General features: G+C 38.5%; 1 protein-coding gene across 9 annotated transcripts in view; it reads left to right on the forward strand.

Annotated features, from left to right (window-relative positions):
* The window catches only part of COG5 (component of oligomeric golgi complex 5), a 277,344-nt gene that overhangs the window by 728 nt on the left and 254,429 nt on the right, over window positions 1-22,187 (forward strand). For 7 of the 9 annotated variants that reach the window (XR_015162655.1, XM_086396849.1, XM_086396848.1 and 4 more), the window contains exons 2-5: window positions 6,933-7,072; window positions 9,938-9,995; window positions 16,015-16,069; window positions 16,169-16,238. Coding sequence is in view for 6 of the 9 variants with exons in the window: in XM_086396849.1 (XP_086252975.1) it covers window positions 6,933-7,072; window positions 9,938-9,995; window positions 16,015-16,069; window positions 16,169-16,238 (323 nt within the window). In the remaining 3 variants the exon portion in view is untranslated. The remainder of the gene's footprint in view (window positions 1-6,932; window positions 7,073-9,937; window positions 9,996-16,014; window positions 16,070-16,168; window positions 16,239-22,187) is intronic. The other 2 variants (XM_086396853.1, XM_086396854.1) reach the window with 1 other exon arrangement.

The raw sequence follows: 22,187 nt of genomic DNA on the forward strand, positions 1-22,187 counted from the left end.
GACATACTACATTTGAGAAGCGCACACAACTGTATTAGTGACGTTCAGTTCAGTCGCTCAGTCGTGTCCGACTCTTTGCAACCCCGTGAATCGCAGCATGCCAGGCCTCAGTGTCCATCACCATATCCCGGAGTTCACTCAGACTCACGTCCATCGAGTCAGTGATGCCATCCAGCCATCTCATCCTCTGTCGTCCCCCTCTCCTCCTGCCCCCAATCCCTCCCAGCATCAGAGTCTTTTCCAATGAGTCAACTCTTCCCATGAGGTGGCCAAAGTACTGGAGTTTCAGCTTCAGCATCATTCCTTCCAAAGAAATCCCAGGGCTGATCTCTTTCAGAATGGACTGGTTGGATCTCCTTGCAGTCCAAGGGACTCTCAAGAGTCTGCTGCAACACCATAGTTCAAAAGCATCAATTCTTTGGCGCTCAGCTTTCTTCACAGTCCAACTCTCACATCCATACATGACCACTGGAAAACCCATAGCCTTGACTAGACGGACCTTTGTTGGCAAAGTAATGTCTCTGCTTTTGAATATGCTGTCTAGGTTGGTCCTAACTTTCCTTCCAAGGAGTAAGCGTCTTTTAATTTCATGGCTGCAGTCACCATCTGCAGTGATTTTGGAGCCCCCCAAAATAAAGTCTGACACTGTTTCCACCGTTTCCCCGTCTACTTCCCATGAAGTGATGGGACCAGAAGCCATAATCTTCGTTTTCTGAATGTTGAGCTTTAAGCCAACTTTTTCACTCTCCTCTTTCACTTTCATCAAGAGGCTTTTTAGTTCTTCTTCACTTTCTGCCATAAGGGTGATGTCATCTGCATATCTGAGATTATTGATATTTCTCCCTGCAATCTTGATTCCAGCTTGTTCTTCCAGCCCAGCGTTTCTCATGATGTACTCTGCATATAAGTTAAATAAGCAGGGTGATAGTACACAGTCTTGACGTACTTCTTTTCGTGACGTTAACGTACTCCAAATCTATTTTCTTTCAGAATAAAGTTCAAATTTCTAAAGACCCTTCTCATCTGTTCTTAATTTCCTTCCCAAATCAACATCATGTTCAACCTTGTATAAAAATAATTTGTGTGCTTAGCCTTTACTGCATTGTAAAATTCCTTTTTATATTCTGCAGTTACCTATGGTAGGTGCAGAGTGTTTTTAAAAACTGAACATCACACTGAGAAGCATATGTACACATTTGTAGAACAAAATAAGTTATAAATGAAATAAAGTTCTAAATTGCTGTTTGTTTTCTGTGTTGTATGCTTTATTATTGCCCTTAGTTTCTTGCCTTCTGATTATAATTTACATACTTTTGCCAAGATTTACTAATGATGTCCTTTTCTGAACTAGATCCTGTTCTGTAGGATCTCTGGCTAATGCATCTTTATATCTTAATTTAAATTCAGTTTTACAAAGTCTTGACTCCTGTTACACATACAATTTCCACTCTTAAGTAGCTTACGATTTTGGTAGGGGAAATAGTCCTGTAAAATTATAAAGTTAGACACTGTAATATAGCATTATAATGGTAGCAGTAGAATTATATATGAAGTAAAACATGAATAGAAAAGTGGATGATAACTGTTGGTGGCTAGGAAATGTCAAAAAAGACTAGTTGGAGTTGGTTTTGAAGTATAAATAGAACTTCTCCAGGTGAACTGTACGAAGGTAGTACATGCCACACATGGGTATTGATTTCAGTAGGTTTCACTCCAGGAACTGTAATCAGTTTTTGGAGGGTGCATAAGCCTCAGTGCTGCTTTCTGTATTTTCCTATTTGGTTCTCTTTCTCATCTTCAACAGTAATTACTTAAATCTTTTTTACTTTTTTCAAGCCACTCCCTTTGAGCTCAACAAATGGTTTTCAGGTTCCTTGGAAGAATCTGATATGAACTTCCTCGATTTCTTGCCATTAAATCTGTGAACTAGCCTCAACCTGTTGCCATCCTTTCTTCTTTTACATGATATTTTTAATTACGAAAGAAGTGTACTGCTTCCTAAAGACAGTCGCTCCTCTTGGTGTTCTGGATTTTCTTCCTGCCTCCTCCAGGACCAGTTACTCTCATTCTGTGCCATTGAGATCGCTTTGCTTCGGGGATAAATCAAATGGACACTGTTTTGGTCCTTATCTTACTTGATCTTGTGAAAGGTTTTGACTTTTGAAGTACTTTTCCTCATGTGGCTTGTGAGTTGCATGGTTTTAGTTTGTTTTGTTTTTAAATTTCCTTATTCTTTAAGTGCTCTTTTTCAGATTTCTTTATATATTGTTGTCTTCATTGTGTGCCAGTTCAGTGATTCACTCCACTCTTGCCCCCACAACATTCCTAAGGAAGTAAATATTCCCATCAATAATAGTGATTCACTGTGTCAGGGATCTGCCAGTGATGGAGATTAGGATTGATAGGGTTGGTGAGAAGATGCATAGTTTGAAATTTTGTGAGATGTTTCTGATGTGATGGCTGTAAGAATGAGAAAACTATAAAAGAGAAGCATTAGGGATATTCTCTCCTCTGATTTAAAAACCAGTGATTAGTATCCAGCCTTCACTATGTTTGATCTTTGTAACATATTTGACACTGCTACTGCTAAGTCACTTAAGTCGTGTCCGACTCTGTGCGACCCCATAGATGGCAGCCCACCAGGCTCCCCCATCCCTGGGATTCTCCAGGCAAGAACACTGGAGTGGGTTGCCATTTCCTTCTCCAATGCATGAAAGTGAAAAGTGAAAGTGAAGTCGCTCAGTCGTGTCCGACCCTCAGCAGCCTCATGGACTGCAGCCTTCCAGGCTCCTCCGTCCATGGGATTTTCCAGGCAAGAGTCCTGGAGTGGGGTGCCATTGCCTTCTCCGATATTTGACACCACTGGCCATTTACTTTCTTTAAACTGTCCGTTTTGGTTTTTGCCATTCTGTCCTGTTTTTCTTTCTCTCTGAACATTTAATTTCTTTGCTTTCATTTTTTATCTTTACCCCCAAATTTTGGTGTTTCCGTGCTTCTGAATTGTTGTCCCCATTTTTTTGTGCATTCTAAAGTGGCTTCCTAAATCATCTGGTCTTTTTTTCATTGTTTGACTATTAATATCTTTGTACACAAATATACTCATATATGGTCCTTACCTCTCTTCTGAGCTATAGAACCACTGTCTACTGGACATTTCTATCTTGATAGTGAACAAGCACTACTAATTCTACATATAAAAAATCTGCACGTGGTACACACTGCTATATTTAAAATGGGTAACCAACAAGGACTTATTGTATAGCATATGGAACTCTTCTCAATGTTATGTGGTAGCCTGGATGGCAAGGGGGTTTGGGGGAGACTGGATGCATATATTTGTGTGGCTGAGTCCCTTTGCTATTCACCTGAAACTCACAACATTGTTAATTGGCTGTACCACAATACAAAATAAGTTATTAGAAAGGCCCGTGTATGAACAGATAGTATAGATTCTGCACGTGAAAAAGTGAAATCAATTTTTTTCACCCTTCTCCTCTAACCCTTTGCTCTAGTCGTCTCTGTTATCCTTACTTGTATGTGGTAAGTTAGGTGTGTGTTTGTTCTCCTATAGGTTATGAGTTCTGTGGAGGCAGGGGTACATTCATGTTCATGTTTATACAAAGATTACATGTCTGTTAGTTAAGAATCTTGGAAATCATCTTTTAATTCTTGGTCTACCTAATCACCCATTTCCAGCCTGTGTCTTAAGTCTTGTACATTGTAGTGTCTGAATATTTGTCACTTCCTTGACATTCTTACTGCCACTATGTTTGGTCTCCATCCTGTCACTTGGGCTGTTAACATAGCACCGTACTCACTCCTGTGGCTCTATTCAGTGAGTATGCTGGTAAAGCAGCTTTCTGGGAAAAGAGCAAAATCCCCGCTTTTGTATTACATGTGAATTTTCATGGTATAAATACCCTTAGCGTGGTCAGTTTGAAGATAGCTACATGAGATGTCAGCTGGCTCACACAATTCCTGAAAGTTTAACAGTTGGCTCTGAGGAGTCAGTCTGAGCCAGCCCCAGTACACCACTGCGTGGCTAATCCCTTTTCAGTCATCCTCCATCCTGCTGCCAGAAACTGTTCTACAACACAAGGCTCACAGCACTCTTTCTTGGCTGTAAAACCTTAAATGGGGTATAGTCTGAACATTTTGCTTGTTTTACCAGCCTCTTTTCAAACTGCACCCCAGCCTTCCTTTGGAACCTCAAATCCTGCCATCCTTTACCCTTTCTGTCAATATCCATTGTGATCTAGACATACTGAAGTCAGTATTATCCTTATTCCTCAGAATATACCTTTGTATTTGCTGCCTCTAAACCTTCGCTTTTGGAATAACCTCCACTTGTCTGCCTGGCGGGATCCTTGATTCTGAGAATTGCTTGGCAGACTGTAAGGAAATGGGGTTCTCAGGATTAAGGCCAAAGTAGCAGTTTCCTTCTTTCACTTCACTTCACTTCGAGAGTAGTCAAGAATGAATCTCTGCTTTTAGCAGAATGATACTTGTAGCTGATGTATAGATTAATTCATTCAGCCAGTATTGAACACCTGCTGTGTGTCAGGCATTGTTCATGCTCTGTGGGTGTGGTAGTACAGAAAGCAAAGACTTTGCCCTTGAGCATATATTATAGTGAATGTAGACAATTGAAGTTTTTGTAAAAGTACATTATAGCTTGTTTTATAATCTCTTGTCAAGGCAGTCTTACCTCTATCTACCATATGGCTAGGAGATAATCCTTTTTACCTACATTGACTTCACTTCTGTATATCTATTTTTAATTCATAATTCCATTTTCCTTTCACATATTTGTGGATTTCTGTACAGAAAGTTATCTTGACAGCTATATTTACTCCTGTTTTCTTTCTCGTAAGGGCCTACATTCAACATGGTTTCTGCTTCCTTTTACTCATTTCACTCATAAATCCAAAATTTCAATAATACCTGTAAGTTTGTATGTGCCTAGTTCTTTTAAAATTTCAGATTCACTTTATTGTAACAGTATTTGTGCATTGATCTGGAGATACTGGAGACCATAATTTTCAGATCCAGTCAATTTTCTAATTGTTGTTGACCTTGTTTTCTTGTGTTGAAAACTGTTGCTAGTATTTTTTTTTCAATCTTTTCTCAGTATTTTCTTTTAACTTACTGATAAAACTAGCTTTTTTGTTGTTTGCTAATCGTGTCCAACTCTCTGTGACCCCATGGGCTGCAGTATGCCAGGCTTCCCTGTCTTTCACTGTTTTCACAGTTTGCTCAAACTCATGTCCTTTGAGTCAGTGGTACTCTCCAATTATATCCTCTGCTGCCCTCTTCTCCTCCCCTCAATCTTTCCTAGTATCAGGGTCTTTTCCAATGAATTGGCTCTTTCCATCAGGTGGTCAAAGTATTGGAGCTTCAGCATCAAGCCTTCCAATGAATAGTCAGGGTTGATTTCCTTTAGGATTGACTGATTTGATCTCCTTGCTGTCCAAGGGATTCTCAAGAGTCTTTTCCAGCATCACAGTTTGAAGGCATCGATTCTTTGGTGCTCCTAAAAACTAGCTTTTAGGAGTATGCATAGTGGTCCAGAGGTGGGCTCTGGAGCTAGACTGCCTTGGGTTCAAACAATGAGATGGTCAAAGTTTCATGCCTTGTCTCTGCCCGTCTCTTCACCCGTAAAATGGGGAGAATGATATTTCCAACAGGGTTGTGTGCATATAGAATAAATTAGTATGAGTTCCAACAGGTCTGTGTGCATATTGAATGAGTTAGTATGTATAAAGTGCTTAGGTCAGTACGTGATGTGTAGGAATATTCTTAGTAAATATTGCCACTCTTCTGCTGTTGCCACCACGTATTCCTTCTTCTTCACAACAGAAAGCCTTTTCATTAGTTTTTGGTGTACAGAAAAATCTCAAAATATGTTAACTGTGGTTATAATTGTTCTGTCGTTTAATTTCTGTGGTTTTGTTGTTTTTCAGTTGCTAAGTCGTGTCTCACTTTTTGTGACCTCGTGAACTGCAGCACACCAAATTTCCTGGTCCTTAACTGTCTCCCAGAGTTTGCTCAAACTCATGTTCATTGAGTCGGTGATGCCATCCAACATCTCATCCTCTGTCATCCTCTTCTCCTCCGGTCCTCAGTCTTTCCTAGTATCAGGGTCTTTTCCAATGAATGGACTCTTCCCATCAGGTGGCCAAAGTATTGGAGCTTCAGCATCAGTCCTTCCAATGAATATTCAGGGTTGATTTCCTTTAGGATTGACTGGTTTGATCTCTTTGCTGTCCAAGGGACTCTCAAGAGTTTTCTCCAGCATCACAGATTGCAAGTATCAATTCTTTGGCACACAGCCTTCTTTATGGTCTAACTCTTATTTTTGTACATGACTACAGGAAAAACCATAGCTTTGGCTATGTGGACCTTTGTCAGCAAAGTTATGTCTTTGCTTTTTAATACACTGTATAGGTTTGTCATAGCTTTTCTTCCAAGGAGCAAGCATCTTTTAATTTCATGGCTGCAGTCACCATCTGCAGTGATTTTGGAGCCCAAGAAAATAAAATCTGCCACTGTTGCCATTTTTTCCCCATCCATTTGCCATGAAGTGATGGGACCAGATGCAATGATCTTCGGTTGAATGTTGGGTTTTTAAGCCAACTTTTTCACTCTCTTCTTTCATTCTTATCCAGAAGCTCTTTAGTTCCTCTTCACTTTCTACCATTAGAGTGGTATCATCTGTATATCGGAGGTTGTTGATATTTCTCCCAGTAGTCTTGATTCCAACTTGTGATTCATCCAGCCCTGCATTTTCCATGGTGCACTCTGCATATGTTAAGCAAGCAGGGTGACAGTATACAACCTTGATGAATTCCTTTCCCAATTTTAGACCAGTCTGTTGTTCCATCTGTGGTTTGGTGCAATGTGATTAATAATTTTTCTTATATTTTCCCCAGAGTGTTATAGTGATTTTTTAAATGAAGACTTCGATGTAAAGACTTATACTTCTCAATCTATTCATCAAGCTGTAATTGCTGAACAACTAGCAAAACTTGCCCAAGGAATCAGTCAGTTGGATAAAGAACTACACTTACAGGTAATTCCAATCTTCTGGAGCATATAATTTATCCCAGAGTAATTATATATCATTTTATAATCCTTTTATTATTTAATCTAAATGCATATTTATATGAACAAATGTATATTTTCCCAAGTATATATATATTTTTACATTTTTGGCTGCACCACACAGCATGTGGGATCTTAGTTCCCCAACCATGGATTGAACTTACGTGCCCCACCTGGGAAACATGGAGTCTTAACCCCTGGACCACCAGGAAAGTCCCTCCAAATGCATTTTTTAAAAGTTTACTGGAAGCTACTTTTTGTCAGTTGAAAAATGGATATCCCATCTCTCCAAAACCTTTTATTCATACTTTGTTTTCATCATCTCATCTGATATGGAGGGAATATAGGTTGGCAAAAAATAGGATGTCTTAAGTGTTTCCTGGTGGCTCAGACGGTAAAGAATCCACCTGCAATGCAGGAGACTCAGGTTCGATCCCTGGGTCAGGAAGATCCCCTGGAGAAGGAAATGCAGCCCATTCCAGTGTTTTTGCCTGGAGAATTCAATGGATAGAGGAGCCTGACTCTCAGTTCTTGGGGTTGCAAAGAGTCAGACACAGCTGAGTGACTAACATTTGATAAAGATAATAGAAAATGGAATTTTGGAAGCAGAATAGTGTGAATAAGGAAAACTGTTCCCATCAGGAGTTCATACTTCATGAACACAAAATGTAACATTTGATGAAATTGCAGATAGTTGATAAATTTGTGGTGGATAGGACACAAAAGGGGAATTATGAGATAGGTCCAAGTCTCAGTTGTGCTGTTACCTTTCATATTATATAATACCTTTGAGTCTTGCCTTTTTTTTCTGAGTAGGCACTTAAACATTTAAATTAATGAACAGTTGCATGAATAAATGAACATTTACCAGGAAACCTAGATCTGGTATAAAATGAGACATGTTCCCTTAAACTTTTTTGTGTCTTGCTTTATCAATTAAAACAGCTACTTGTTTAGGACTGGGATGACATCTAAGGTTGATTTAACTGTAAAATTCAGATTATATAGTTAGAGATCAGTTATTTATTGGGAAACATTTATGGTCAGTTTTAATAGTCTGGTTTGCTGTAGTCTGTGGGAATAGAAAAATGAACATATTCCCTGGCTCTCTAAGCATTCACAGACCAGTGGCAGACACAGACAGAAATAATGACAGGCAAGTGATGCCTGTTATAAACAGAGTAGTACACATTGTTTATGGGGGCAGGGGAAAATTCTGCCTGTGTTTCTTGGGGTAGCTTTTTGCAGAAGCCACCTGAAATTCTTTCTGCCTTTTTGTGGTTGGCATTTTCCTTATCCTTTGCATGTAGTAACTTCTCTGAAGGAATCAGTAAAAACTATTTAACATCTCCCAGAGAGGGCAAGTTATACTTAACAGTAGTTTTGGATGTGGGATTGAGAAAAGTCTCAGTCCTGGTATGAGATCTGAACCTGCTATAATTATTTTTCTGCAGAAGCAAAATTGGGATAATGCTGACTGAACTCATAAAATATAATCAAAATAACTTAAAATATCAGTGAGATGATTTAAATTACAAAAGACGTACAGAGATATGTATCAGTCAGGACTTTAGTACAGGAAACAGAAACCACTCTAGGTATTTAAAGCAGGAAAATACTTAATACAGAGGATTGGATGGACAGCTAATAGGGTGGAAGGATCTACCGTGGATGCAGCCCAGAGGCCTGCAAGCACCTGCTGTTAACTCCCATGTCCCTGCTGAAGTTCACCTTCTGGGTGCTTGAACTCTGGTAACTGAACTCTGGAATGATGAATAGGGCTATCTTGGCTAGCTGTCTCTAAAGCCTCAGGTCTCAGGATCTGGCTTACTAGCTGAAACAGTAATGGGAAAACAGCTTTCCTCTTCTGTCTTCTAAATCTCTTGGAAATCCATCCAGTTGATTGCAGGGGAGACTATAACAGTGTAGTTTTAGGTTTTTCAAACTTTCCGCAGCATCACAAGGGACAAAGAAAGAGGATTAGGAGAAAATCATTGTGTTAGGATGGATGCATTAATCACCATGTCAGTGGACTGGGGAAAATTGAGAAGTCTTCCGGATAAGACATAGGAGACCAAAAGTAACAGTTATGTGATAGAGGAAATTGCTAGAATGACAGTGACATCTGGTATTGGACAGAGTGGAGGATTTAGGGTTCCAGTCAATGAATCTTCGCTCATGAGGAGCTTCAGTTTACAGATTAGACATGAAGCTTCTAATTCATTGTAATAAAGGATTCCTGGATTATTCTAAAGATTTGCTTGATTTCTTGATGTTTCTAGGATTGTCTTGCATGTAGCCTTTAATTCCTAACCTTTTTTTTTTTTTTTTGGTATAACATTTCACACTGCCCTAATATTCTTAAAAATATCAGTCTTCCATAGGAAAGAGGATTTGCTGTGACATGGGGAAGCTGGAAACAGAGAGATGTTCAGGGAGGTGCTGATTCTGCTTTATCTTTGCAAATTAGAATGTGGTTGTGATGATGCTGATTAAGTTCGAGAGCTAAAAGAACCTGCTGTTTGAAAACACTCTTTAAAAGGAAAACATGTATTAATTAGTGTGGTGAGAATTAGCAGGTTTTTGTTGTTCAGTTTTGGCACATCTTCCTTCTGCACATCCTACTAGGAAAACATGGGGCTAATGAAAAGACTTCCTTGGCACCATGTCGAGCTTTAAGCATGTTTATGTTCCTGCCAATCAGACATCTCAAACACACCTTTCTTACTTGTATTTTTTTCTCCATATAGAGAGAGACCTTCAGTTCTACATTGTGGTTACAAATTAAAATACCTAATATTTGTAATGCTGATTATTCATTCTTGATTTTCAGGTCGTTGCAAGACATGAAGATTTATTGGCACAAGCAACTGGAATTGAGTCTTTGGAAGGTATGTTTCCATTAACTGTTATACTTTATATAGAGCTTGCCTAGGGCTTGGTAAATTTTCTTGTGAAGGATTGGAAAGTAAATAATTTAAGACTTTGCAGGCCATATTAGCTCTGTTACAGCTATTAAATTCTGCTGTTACAGAGTGAAACCAACTGAGTAATATGTAAATGAATGTGTGTGGCTGTGTTCCAACAAAACTTCAGTAAAGCTTTGCGGTTTTATTAGCATGTGTGTCTGACTTTTTGTGACCCTGTGGACTGTAGCGTGTAAGGCTGCTCTGTCCATAGGATTCTCCAGGCAGGAATACTAGAGTGGGTTGCCATGCCCTCCTCCAGGGGATCTTCCTGACGCAGCGATTGAACCTGTCTCTTACATCTCCTGCATTGGCAAGCAGGTTCTCTGACCTTTGAGCTAAATTCTCTAGATTTAAATCATTGCTTAGCTTCCTACTAGATGTGTGAGTTTGGACAAGTTACTTTCTGTGCCTGTTTTATCCATAAAGGAGTGTTAATATGTACTAATATGGTGCTAATTTGAGTAAACAAAATGTTTAGAACAATTCCTAGTGCATATTTAGTGCTTTTATAACTGAGTTAATGAAAACAAGCAGAGAATTCTAGTGGTTAGAGGTTAGGACTCTGCAGTTTCACTGCTGAGGGTGCAGGTTCAATCCCTGGTCAGGGAACTAAGATTCAGCAAGTCACATTGTGGGGCTGAAACCACTGTCCCCCGCCACACCCCGCAAACCCCAAACAAAGTCAGCTCCACCAAAGTAATGGAAATAGGCTTCAATTCTTTCATTATGTTTGACTTCTTTGAAATGCTTTTCAAAACTGAAAGTATAGTAGAATAATGCATTGGATTTTTATTGTGAATTCTTCTATTTTTGTTTGACTACTTTTATGAATTTTTCATTCTGTTAAATTATATCTCATATATATGAAATGCTAATACTGTGTTTTCTGTCACCACTTGTGATTACATTATTAATCACTGCACATCAAAAGAAAGCTAAATGATTTTTCCCTTTGTTGGTTGAATTCTTGAGGAAGAAGGATATTGCCTTTTGTGAGGCAATATTCTTTAATGCTTCCCCAGTATTTCTTACACATACTCAAAGGTATTATTCTCAGCATGTACACTGTTTCTAATGCATCCTGATGAAGAACATAGTATTTTAAAAATAATAGTTTGTCTGTTTCTTGAATATTTAGGATAGATACTAGACTATGGGAAAATTAAGAGGCTCTAGGTACTGACTTACTGTTGGAAGTTAATTTTTTTAATCTCATAGTATTTTATAAGTTTCTGGAAGCAAGAAACACTACCTGGTTTTTAATGGTAATTTTTGTAAACAAATGATAAATGATTTTTTTCCTTTATAAAACCTATAGGGATGTCATGGTAGTATGTTGATTTTGAGTTTAAATATGTGTAGATAAATCATCACAACAAAAATACTTCTTACTGTGGTTTTTGTATATATGCTTAGTTCTTTTTATTTTTTTTAATTGGCTGCATCATGCAGCTTGTGCGATCTTAGTTCCCCAACCAGGGATTGAACCCTGGGCTATGGCAGTGAAAGTACTGAATTCTAATTGTCACGGTCTGTGCATGGATTGGAAGATAATTTTTAGACATGAGGCAGAATGAGAGAATAGAGTTTATTACAGCGGGAGACACTTAGAACAGCAGGCCAGCTCAAGGGTGAGCCGATGGCTTTTGTGTGTTAGTGGCCAATTTTATAGCCTCAAGACCGAGTTCTTGCTGGGTGCCATTAGGTGATTGTTTAGGGTGCTATAGGGAGGTTCTCAAAGAGTCGGACGTGACTGAGCACAGCACAGGGTGGGTATTTTTTTTTTAATCTAATATGGGGTCAGGGAACTGGAGCTGGCTGGTTTAGATGGGTGGAGGCTCATGGCAACAATTGCTGTGGGGCTTGGTCAGTTCCGGAGATGACCTTGGTACAAGGCTCCACATTTGTGACCTTGGTCAAAGGCTTTATACCAGTGACTTTGGTATAGAGCTCCACATTAACCACTGGACCGCCAGGTAATTCCCTATGTGTGTTAAGTTCCGTAGTGTGCTGATTTTCCCCTGAATGCTTGCTTTTCAGTGATTACAACATTTAAAATACGCTATTTGACTGAGTTAGAATGATTATCCATTGGATGAGAGTATACAGTACAAAGGCTGACTTCTGTAAATTCCTATGGTAATCTAAAAGTATTCTGCAGATTATTTGAACATAAGAAGTCAAGGTATGAATCAGTATTTTAACATGATGTGTATTTCTAAGCATATTAAAAATTTTAAGATTTGTGTTAGGTATTTGAAAATGAGTAGTTTCCCAGCTTTTTACTTCATCTGCTTTTTCTCCTATATATTTAAAATTTTGTGCTATATAATTCATTTGGAGGTGTATTCATTTAGCCTATTTTATTAAAATTTATATTTTTGTAGAAACTAACAACGTGGTTGAGCAACTACACTCCAATACAATTAATTAAAAAAGAAAACATTCGGTAAAATCTACTGTGCTTTATCTCTTAAAATGAATTACTCTCTCTGTCCTGTTCATTTATTCATTTAAATTTTAATCGAGAATTTGCTAGATTCCAGGCACTTGTAACATTATAAAAAATCCCTGTTTTTATGGAGGTGTGTTTAATTGTGCATGTGTGTGTGCCTGTCAGTCGCTTAGTTGTGTCCAACTCTTGTGACCCCTCGGGCTGTAGCCCGCCAGGCTTCTCTGTCCATGGGATTTTCCCAGCAAGAATGCTGGAGCAGGTTGCCATTTTCTCCTCCTTGGAATCTTTTGAACCCAGGGACTGAACCCACATCTCCTGCATTGGCAGGAGGATTCTTTACAACTGAGCCACCCAGGAATCTCACTTAAGCCTATTTAATTAAAAAGAGATTGCTTAATTTATTAATTTATTTGCTCACTCATTAATTGAGAAATTGTTAGATACCAGGCACCTGTGAACAAAAGCCACAGTCACTGTTCAGGTGATATTTATGTTCTAGGTAGGAAATTAGACCCAAAAAATACGTTAGTAGGAAACTTCAGGTATTTGTAAGTTCTAAAAGAAAATAGATGACGAGATAGAAGGGGAGTCCCTTACTAGCTAGGATGAACAGGGATATCTCTGAGAAGATGACATTTGAGCTGAGATCTGAGTGATGATAAAGAGCTACCACATGACTCTCTGGGGAGAAGAGTATGGTAAGCTGAGGGACCAATAAATGGAATTAGTGTGGCATGTTTGAAGGGAAGAAAGTCTAGTATGATTAAGAGTTTAGTGAATGAAGAAAAGAATTGTAGATGAGGTTCTTGGAAAGGAATTTTGATTTTCATTCTAAATGCAGTGGTAAGCCATTGGAGGATTTTAATTAGAGATATTATGTGATTAATGCTCTAAAATGTTTTCTCTGGTGGTTCTATAGGAAGGCAAGAGTAGGATCTGGGGTTCCCATTTAAAAGTTAGAGTAATAGAAGTTGATGGTGCCTTGAATTAGAGTGGTGGATGTAAAGAGAGAGAAGTGGATGGTATAAGATGGGAATAGAGTAGATAGGATTTGTTGATGGGAAATTAAAGGTCTGAGGGAAAAAAAACTCACCAAGAGTGATTCCTGAAATTTTAGTCTGAAAAATTGGATAGTTGATGGTGTAAGTAACTGAGATGAGTTAGACTGGAGAGGATCATGACTTTGGGGCAGATCTTATCTTGGGTGTCTTAAACTTGTCATAAGAAAGTTCTGAACTAAAGACTTGTGTGTGTGTATGTGTGTGTATAGTTAGGCAGATATAAAGAAAATATAGATACAGGTGCATATGTGTATATCTCAAATCAGTATTTTATTGAATAGATCGAGATTTCATTCAGACCCCATGTTTTAAATACTAAGAGAGACTCTGGATGGAGAGGTGAAGATAACTGAGGATCATCTCTGGGAGTACTCCAGCATGTAGAGATCTAATGGAGAAGGAGTAGGAGCAACTACTGTGATCGGAAGGAACCCAGGGGGTGTAATGATTTGGAAGGCTAGAGTAAAACATGTTTTAGGAAGGGAGTGGTTCAACGTGAAGTGAATTTTTGAGAGTTTGAACAGGATCAAGACAGAACTGATAATAGAAATTGGCACCTTGGAGATTTCTGGTGACCTTGACAAGGTCTGTTTTAGTGGAATATGTGTGAAAGCTCTCATGAGTGGGTTGTGGAGAGAAAAACATGTAAGGAAGGGATGATAACAAGGAAGACCAGTGCATTCTTGGAGATTTCAGGTCAGTGAACCATAAAGCCAGCAGAAAAGCATAATCTCTGGGTCCAGAAAGGATTCTATTGAACTGAGCCAAATTAAAACATATTTGTGGCAGGCTTTAGTCCATGGGGTCGCTGAGTCGGACACGACTGAGCGACTTCACTTTCACTTTTCACTTTTGTGCATTGGAGAAGGAAATGGCAACCCACTCCGGTGTTCTTGCCTGGAGAATCCCGGGGATGGGGGAGCCTGGTGGGCTGCCGTCTATGGGGTCGCACAGAATCGGACACGACTGAAGCAACTTAGCAGCAGCAGCAGGAATGTTAATTAACCTTAAAATTACCTCATCTAATATGTGACAACATTCTATACTTGAATTTATTTATAGAATGCTGTGTTTTAAAACTACAGTGATGTCAGTTGACTATAGAAACTGAGTTTTAAAGAATGGAGTTCAAAATAATTAGATCTGTAATACTAGAAAACCCATTTTTAGGCATATAGTCAAATTTAAGATCTGTCTTCCTGAAAATAGTTTTACAATTTTATAAATGGTTCTTCATCGTGTTATATAAATAGAGAGTAAAGGCAATAATATACTTGCTCTCTGTATCTATTATTTATCTATCACTGGTGGTTAGAGAGAATATACCAGGAGCGGAGTACGTCACCCAAATTGTTCAGGGCCTTGGAGATCAAGCTGTGGACTTCAGTTTTAACCTAGGAATGAAAGGGAGACTGTGGATAGATTTTAGCAAATAAGTGTTAAATATAATTTATACTTCTAAAGATCATGCAGGCTTTTGTGTGTGTGTGTGATTATAGTACAATGCGTATTAATAACGGGTTTCCCTGGTAGCTCAGCTTGTAAAGAATCTGCCTGCAATGCAGGAGACCACCATTCAATTCCTAGGTCAGGAAGAGCTCCTGGAGAAGGGATAGGCTACCCAATCCAGTATTCTTGGGCTTCCCTGGTGGCTCAGCTGGTAAAGAATTGCCTGAAATGCGGAAGACCTGGCTTTGATCCCTGGGTTGGGAAGATCCACTGGTCAGAAGGAAACGGATATCTACTCCAGTATTCTTGCCTGGAGGATCCCCACAAACAGAGGAGCCTGGCAGGCTACAGTCCATTGGGTCACAAAGAGTTTGATGTGACTGAGCGACTTTCATTTTCACTTTTCACACATTAACATGGAATTTACCCCTTTAATCATATTAATGCTAATTCAGTGCCATTAATAAGCATCACTATCCAGTTCCAGATTTTTTTCATCACTCCAAATGGAAACCTTGTAACCATTAAGCAGTCACTCCCCCTTCCTTGTGGTGGCTAGTGGGAAGGAACCTGTCTGCCAATGCAGGAGACACAGAGACTTGGGTTCCATCACTGGGTTGGGAAAATCCCTTGGAGGAGGGCATGACAACCCACTCCAGTATTCTTGCCTGGAGAAATCCCATGTTCAGAAGAGCCCTGTGGGCTACAGTCCATAGGATTGTAAAGAGCTGGACACGACTGAAGTGACTTAGCACGTGTACACCCTATTCCTTGTAAGACTTCGTTGGTGAAGTAAGATTTGGAGTAGAGGAAAACTAGTTAGAGGTTTTTGAATAGTCTAGGTAAAAGATACAGTTTGATTATGATCATAGCAGAAAAAAATGGAAACATTTTTCAGTTTTTTCCTTTTAACTTTTTACCCAACTTGAAACCCTTGTAAATTTCTAAAGTAATGTAAGCTGTTATGTTTTCCTAGGTGTCCTTCAGATGATGCAGACAAGAATTGGGGCTTTACAGGGAGCCGTTGATAGGTACTGTTGTTCATTTTGTAAATAAGTGAAATGGAAAGATTTTTATCCATTGATATTTTGAAGATGATTTTATCTCTCCTCTTTTTGTTTTTCCTTTAGGATGAAAGCAAAAATTATTGAGCCGTACAATAAAATAGTAGCCCGTACTGCTCAACTAGCAAGACTTCAGGTAGGTCCTCATTTGTCATTTCTTTGTAATTTTAGTTCATTTTGTCTTTATAAGGGTATAGATTTCAAGAGAATGAATTCTGAGGAAGTAAGAGAATATGAGAGAAAAAGAAAATATTCAAGTGCTTTAAAAGAAGATGTTCAGTTTAAAAAGTAAAAATCAAAACTACTATTCAAGTGAATTATTTTCACTCTTACTACTATCAGTTCAGTTCAGTCACTCAGTCGTGTCTGACTCTTTGCGACCCCATGAATCGCAGCACGCCAGGCCTCCCTGTCCATCACCAACTCCCGGAGTTCACTCAGACTAACGTTCATTGAGTCGGTGATGCCATCCAGCCATCTCATCCTCTGTCATCCCCTTCTCCTCCTGCCCCCAATCCCTCCCAGCATCAGAGTCTTTGCCAATGAGTCAACTCTTTGCATGAGGTGGCCAAAGTACTGGAGTTTGAGCTTTAGCATCATTCCTTCCAGAGAAATCCCAGGGCTGATCTCCTTCAGAATGGACTTGTTGGATCTCCTTGCAGCCCAAGGGACTCTCAAGAGTCTTCTCCAACTCCACAGTTCAAAAGCATCAATTCTTCGGCGCTCAGCCTTCTTCACAATCCAACTCTCACATCCGTTCATGACCACAGGAAAAACCATAGCCTTGACTAGATGGACCTTTGTTGGCAAAGTAATGTCTCTGCTTTTGAATATGCTATCTAGGTTGGTCATAACTTTCCTTCCAAGGAGTAAGCATCTTTTAATTTCATGGCTGCAGTCACCATCTGCAGTGATTTTGGAGCCCCAATAAATAAAGTCTGACACTGTTTCCCCATCTATTTCCCATGAAGTGATGGGACCAGATGCCATGATCTTCGTTTTCTGAATGTTGAGCTTTAAGCCAACTTTTTCACTCTCCTCTTTCACTTTCATCAAGAGGCTTTTTAGTTCCTCTTCACTTTCTGCCATAAGGGTGGTGTCATCTTGCATATCTGAGGTTATTGATATTTCTCCCGGCAATCTTGATTCCAGCTTGTGTTTCTTCCAGTCCAGCGTTTCTCATGATATACTCTGCATAGAAGTTAAATAAACAGGGTGACAATATACAGCCTTGATGTACTCCTTTTCCTATTTGGAACCAGTCTGTTGTTCCATGTCCAGTTCTAACTGTTGCTTCCTGACCTGCATACAGATTTCTCAAGAGGCAGGTGGTCTGGTATTCCCATCTCTTTCAGAATTGTCCACAGTTTATTGTGGTCCACACAATCAAAGGCTTTGGCATAGTCAATAAAGCAGAAATAGATGCTTTTCTGGAACTCTCTTGCTTTTTCCATGATCCAATAGATATTGGCAATTTGATCTCTGGTTCTTCTGCCTTTTCTAAAACCAGCTTGAACATCAGGAAGTTCATGGTTCACGTATTGCTGAAGCCTGGCTTGGAGAATTTTGAGCATTACTTTACTAGCATGTGAGATGAGTGCAGTTGTGCGGTCGTTTGAGCATTCTTTGGCATTGCCTTTCTTTGGGATTGGAATGAAAACTGATCTTTTCCAGTCCTGTGGCCACTGCTGAGTTTTCCAAATTTGCTGGCATATTGAGTGCAGCACTTTCACAGCATCATCTTTCAGGATTTGAAATAGCTCAACTGGAATTCCATCACCTCCACTAGCTTTGTTCGTAGTGATGCTTTCTAAGGCCCACTGGACTTCACATTCCAGGATGTCTGGCTCTAGGTCAGTGATCACACCATCGTGATTATCTGAGTCGTGAAGACCTTTTTTGTACAGTTCTTATTACTATAGTGTATAATAATTTTACTAACTTTTTATAATTTAAAATTATTTCTCTTGATAGAGAACAAAAAGAAACCTAACTTTTATCCTTACAGTTTTCTGTGGTCAAATGTAAATAACCTAGTCATATAATTCCTATAATAGATGGTTGCTGTTCAGTCACTAAGTCCTGTTGATTCTTTTAAATCCATGGACTGCAGCACGCCAGGCTTCCCTGTTCTTCACTATCTCCTGGAGTTTGCTCAAAAACTCACATCCATCAAATCAGTGATGCCACCCAACCATCTCATCCTCAGTCGTCCCCTTCTTCTCTTGCCCTCAGTTTTTCCCAGCGTCCAGGTCTTTTCCAATGAGTTGGCTCTTTGCATCATGTGGCCAAAGTCTTGGAGCTTCAGCTTCAGCATCAGTCCTTCCAATGAAAATTCAGGGTAGATTTTCTTTAGGATTGACTGGTGTGATCTCCTTGGAGTCCAAGGGACTCTCAGGTCTTCTTCAGTACCACAATTTGAAAGCATCAATTCTTCAGCACCCAGCCTTCTTTATGGTCCAACTTTCACATCCATACGACTATTGGGAAAACCATAGCTTTGGCTATACAGATCTTTGTTGGCAAAGTGACGTCTCTGCTTTCTAAAACACTGTATAGGTTTGTCATGCTTCTCTTTCAAGGGGGGCAATAGTCGTATGGATGTGAAAGTTGGACCATAAAGAAGGCTGAGTGCTGAAGAATTGATGTGTCAGTACTTTCCTTTTTGTGACCAAATAATAATCCATTGTAAGGGTATGGCACATTTTTGTTTATCCATTTATTTTACTTACCTATCAGTTGATATTTCAGAGAAGGCGATGGCACTCCAGTACTCTTGCCTGGAAAATCCCATGGACAGGGGAGCCTGGTAGGCTGCAGTCCACGGGGTCGAGAAGAGTCGGACACGACTGAAGTGACTTAGCAGCAGCAGCAGCAGCAGTTGATATTTGGGTTGTTTCCTCTTATTGACTATTATGAGTAAGAATTCTTAGGAACATTTGTGTATAAATTTTTGTATGTACAGTTTTTTTAATTGGATGTGTATCTGAGATATGCTAGGTCATATGCTAACTCTATGTTTAATATTTTGATGTATCAAATCATATACATATACCTAAACAGCATTATGTGTGCTCAGTTGCTCAGTTATGTCTGACTGTTTGTAGCCCTATGGTCTGTAGCCTGCTAGGCTTGTCTGTCCATGGAATTTTCCAGGCAAGAGTACTAGTGCAGGTTGCCATTTCCTTCTCCAAGGGATCTCCCAACCCAGGGATTGAACCTGTGTCTCTTGCATCTCCTGCACTGGCGGGTGGATTCTCTACCACTGGGCCTTATATGTCAATTAGAACATTTTGGGAGCGCCAAAGTGTTTTCCAAGGAAGCCGTACCATTTTGCATTCCTATCAGCTATGTATGAGGGTTTCAATTTTTTCCTTTCCTGCCAATACTTCTTTTCTTTTTAATATAGCCATCCTACCACTTATGAAGTAGTATATCGTTGTTTTGATACAAATTTTCCAAGTGACTAGTGATACTGAGCATTTTTTATTGTGCCTGTTGGTCACTGTGTATCTTCTCTGGAGAAATGTCTTTTCAAATCTTTTGGTCCCTTTTAAGTTATTTTTCTGTTTCCTCCCTTCCTCCCTCCCTTCCTTGTTAACTTTTTATATGTGTCATACATAATTCAGTTCTGTTCTGGCTTCCAGTTTAGTTGTTGAGAAACTGTCATTCTGACCTGGTCTTTTGAAGGTAATCTGTAGATTTCCTCTGGTTTGTTTTAGGAATTTTTCGCTTTAGCATAGTGTTCTATGCATGTGTGCGCTAAGTTGCTTCCATCGTGTCTTACCCTTTGCGACCCAGTGCACTGTAGTCTGCCAGGCTCCTCTGTCCAGGGGATTCTCCAGGCAAGAATACTGGTGTTAGTTGCCATTTCTTCCTCCAGGGGATCTTCCTGATGCAGGGATCAAACCTGCGTCTCTTATGTCTCCTACAGTGGCAGACGGATTCTTTACCACTGATGCCACTTGGGAAGCTGTAGAAGAGTGTTATGTACCATATTAAATGGTTACGAAATGCAGCATCATGCACTTCATTTCCCCTCTTTGTTTAGTACAGTCTTTTGACAGTAAGTTTTAAGAATCTCATTTTTGCTACCTCACTTGGAATTCATGATAAAAAATTTTTTTTTCAAATTTATGTGGGACTTTATGAAAAATTTCAAGTATTCTAAGTCAATAATTGTGTTTAGAAGTTACATAGCTCATCACTTTATGAGTGAATAAAAACTTAGCTTCTGAAAGTTACTTGCTGAAGTTCATATAGCCAATATGCAGCAATGTTCAGACTGAAACAGAATTTCTCTCGCTGAATTTAGTATTCTGTGATTTTGATTCTATGGAATATGTAAAAAAGTAGAAAGTATGACTCCTGGTTTTTAGAAACTTGCTTGTAGTAGAAAAATTAAAATCAAATCTAGATTCATAAAGCATGGATGAAGAGCACTGGACTAGGTGTTATGAGACCCGACTACATTCTTCATCCTTCTAGCTTCATGGTCACGAACAAACTATTATTTTTTTGTTTGCAGCTTTGAGATATAATTGACATAACGTGTACATTTAAGATGCACAGTGTGATTATTTGGTAGATGTATATATTGTAAAATGATTACCACAGTAAGGTTAGTAATACACATTTCACTTTACATAATTACTATATTTGTTGTGGTGTTCTTGGTGGTTTAGTATCTTTATACAGTGAAAGTTTGGACTGGATCTGGGAATTCTCTTCCAGCTCTAAAATGCTGTGATTCCGTGACACTGTGATAGTTTCTTTTATGAGTGCTTTTATTCTTACGGTTATGATAGTGTGAGGTCAGGATTATTTGTGTTTAAAATAAACACTTTTTATATGTATTAGTGTTATTTTCTATAGTCTTATTGTAAAAAATATTATACTACTGCATAGCAGCAACTGAGTTGAGTATCTGGTAAATTTATCATAAAGGAAGAAAGAGGAGAAGGGAGAGAAAGAAAAGAAAAATGTGCCAGGTACATTTTGATATCTTTATTTCTAGTATTTAATTTTTCCTAAATTGACTCCTACCTTAGGATGAGTCTTACCTATAAGAGGGATGTTCATCATGGAAATTGAAACTTCTTTGAAGTCCAAGGGCTCTTTGGAATTTTATGTTTTAACCATTTTTATTCTGTTTACTTTGTCTAGACATTTCCATTTTAAATTTTGGAGAAACTTTAATGTTCCTGTTTAATCTTTTTATTCTTTGAGCTTTAAATTCATTTAAGTGCATGTGATATAAGAAGAAAGAAATAGCTCTGAACTTGTTTTTGCCTTGAACATAAAATCACTATGCTGTACCCTCAATTAGAAGAAAGTACTTTTACCTTTAATTTTTTTTTTTTTTTGCTTTTTATCCCCACTTTACTCTTTCCAGAAGGCTTTTTCTTTCTCTGAGCAGAAGCTTCTGACTTCATCTATATACATGAAAACATGAGTTGAATTTAATTATCACCCCAAGAATCATCTCCATCTTAGCTCTTTTTAGTAACGTTTGCTTATGAACTGCCTCAGAGTTTTTCAGAAAGAAAAATTTAAGAGCTTGTTATCCTTTACATAGAATATATAAACTTTTTTAACTTTAACGTTATATAAGAAAATGAGTTTTTAAACTTTCAAATCTTATTTTTTTTTAACACTTTTAATCATATGTTTTGAAAAATACAACAGCTTTATTGAGGTATAATTCACATACGTGCATATAAATTTTTTATCTTTTAATTTTTTTCACTTTTTATCATTTTACTTTTTAAGTCACATATATTAGCTTTCCAATTTAAGGTTTTTAATTTAGTTTTTTAACTTCGAAATTATATAAGTAAGAAAGTTTGAGAAAATGTTGATATGAAGGAGGAGGAAAGGATTCATAAAGCCTTTTCTCTTTTTATGTTCATGTTTTTTACATGTATGTGTTTTTCACCATATACATTTATAGGATTCTTTTTAGTTTTCAATTGATAACGAAGTCAAATAATTTTATCTGCATTGTTCTGTGTGATGATGATTTAGTTAACTGGCTTTATAAATAATTATCCACCAAACAAGTAATATACCAGGAAGGAAGGAA

Source organism: Bos grunniens, chromosome 4 (genome assembly GCF_055505025.1).
Source record: "Bos grunniens cultivar Pamir isolate PY7600 chromosome 4, Bosgru_T2T1.0, whole genome shotgun sequence".
NCBI classification, from domain to species: domain Eukaryota; kingdom Metazoa; phylum Chordata; class Mammalia; order Artiodactyla; family Bovidae; genus Bos; species Bos grunniens.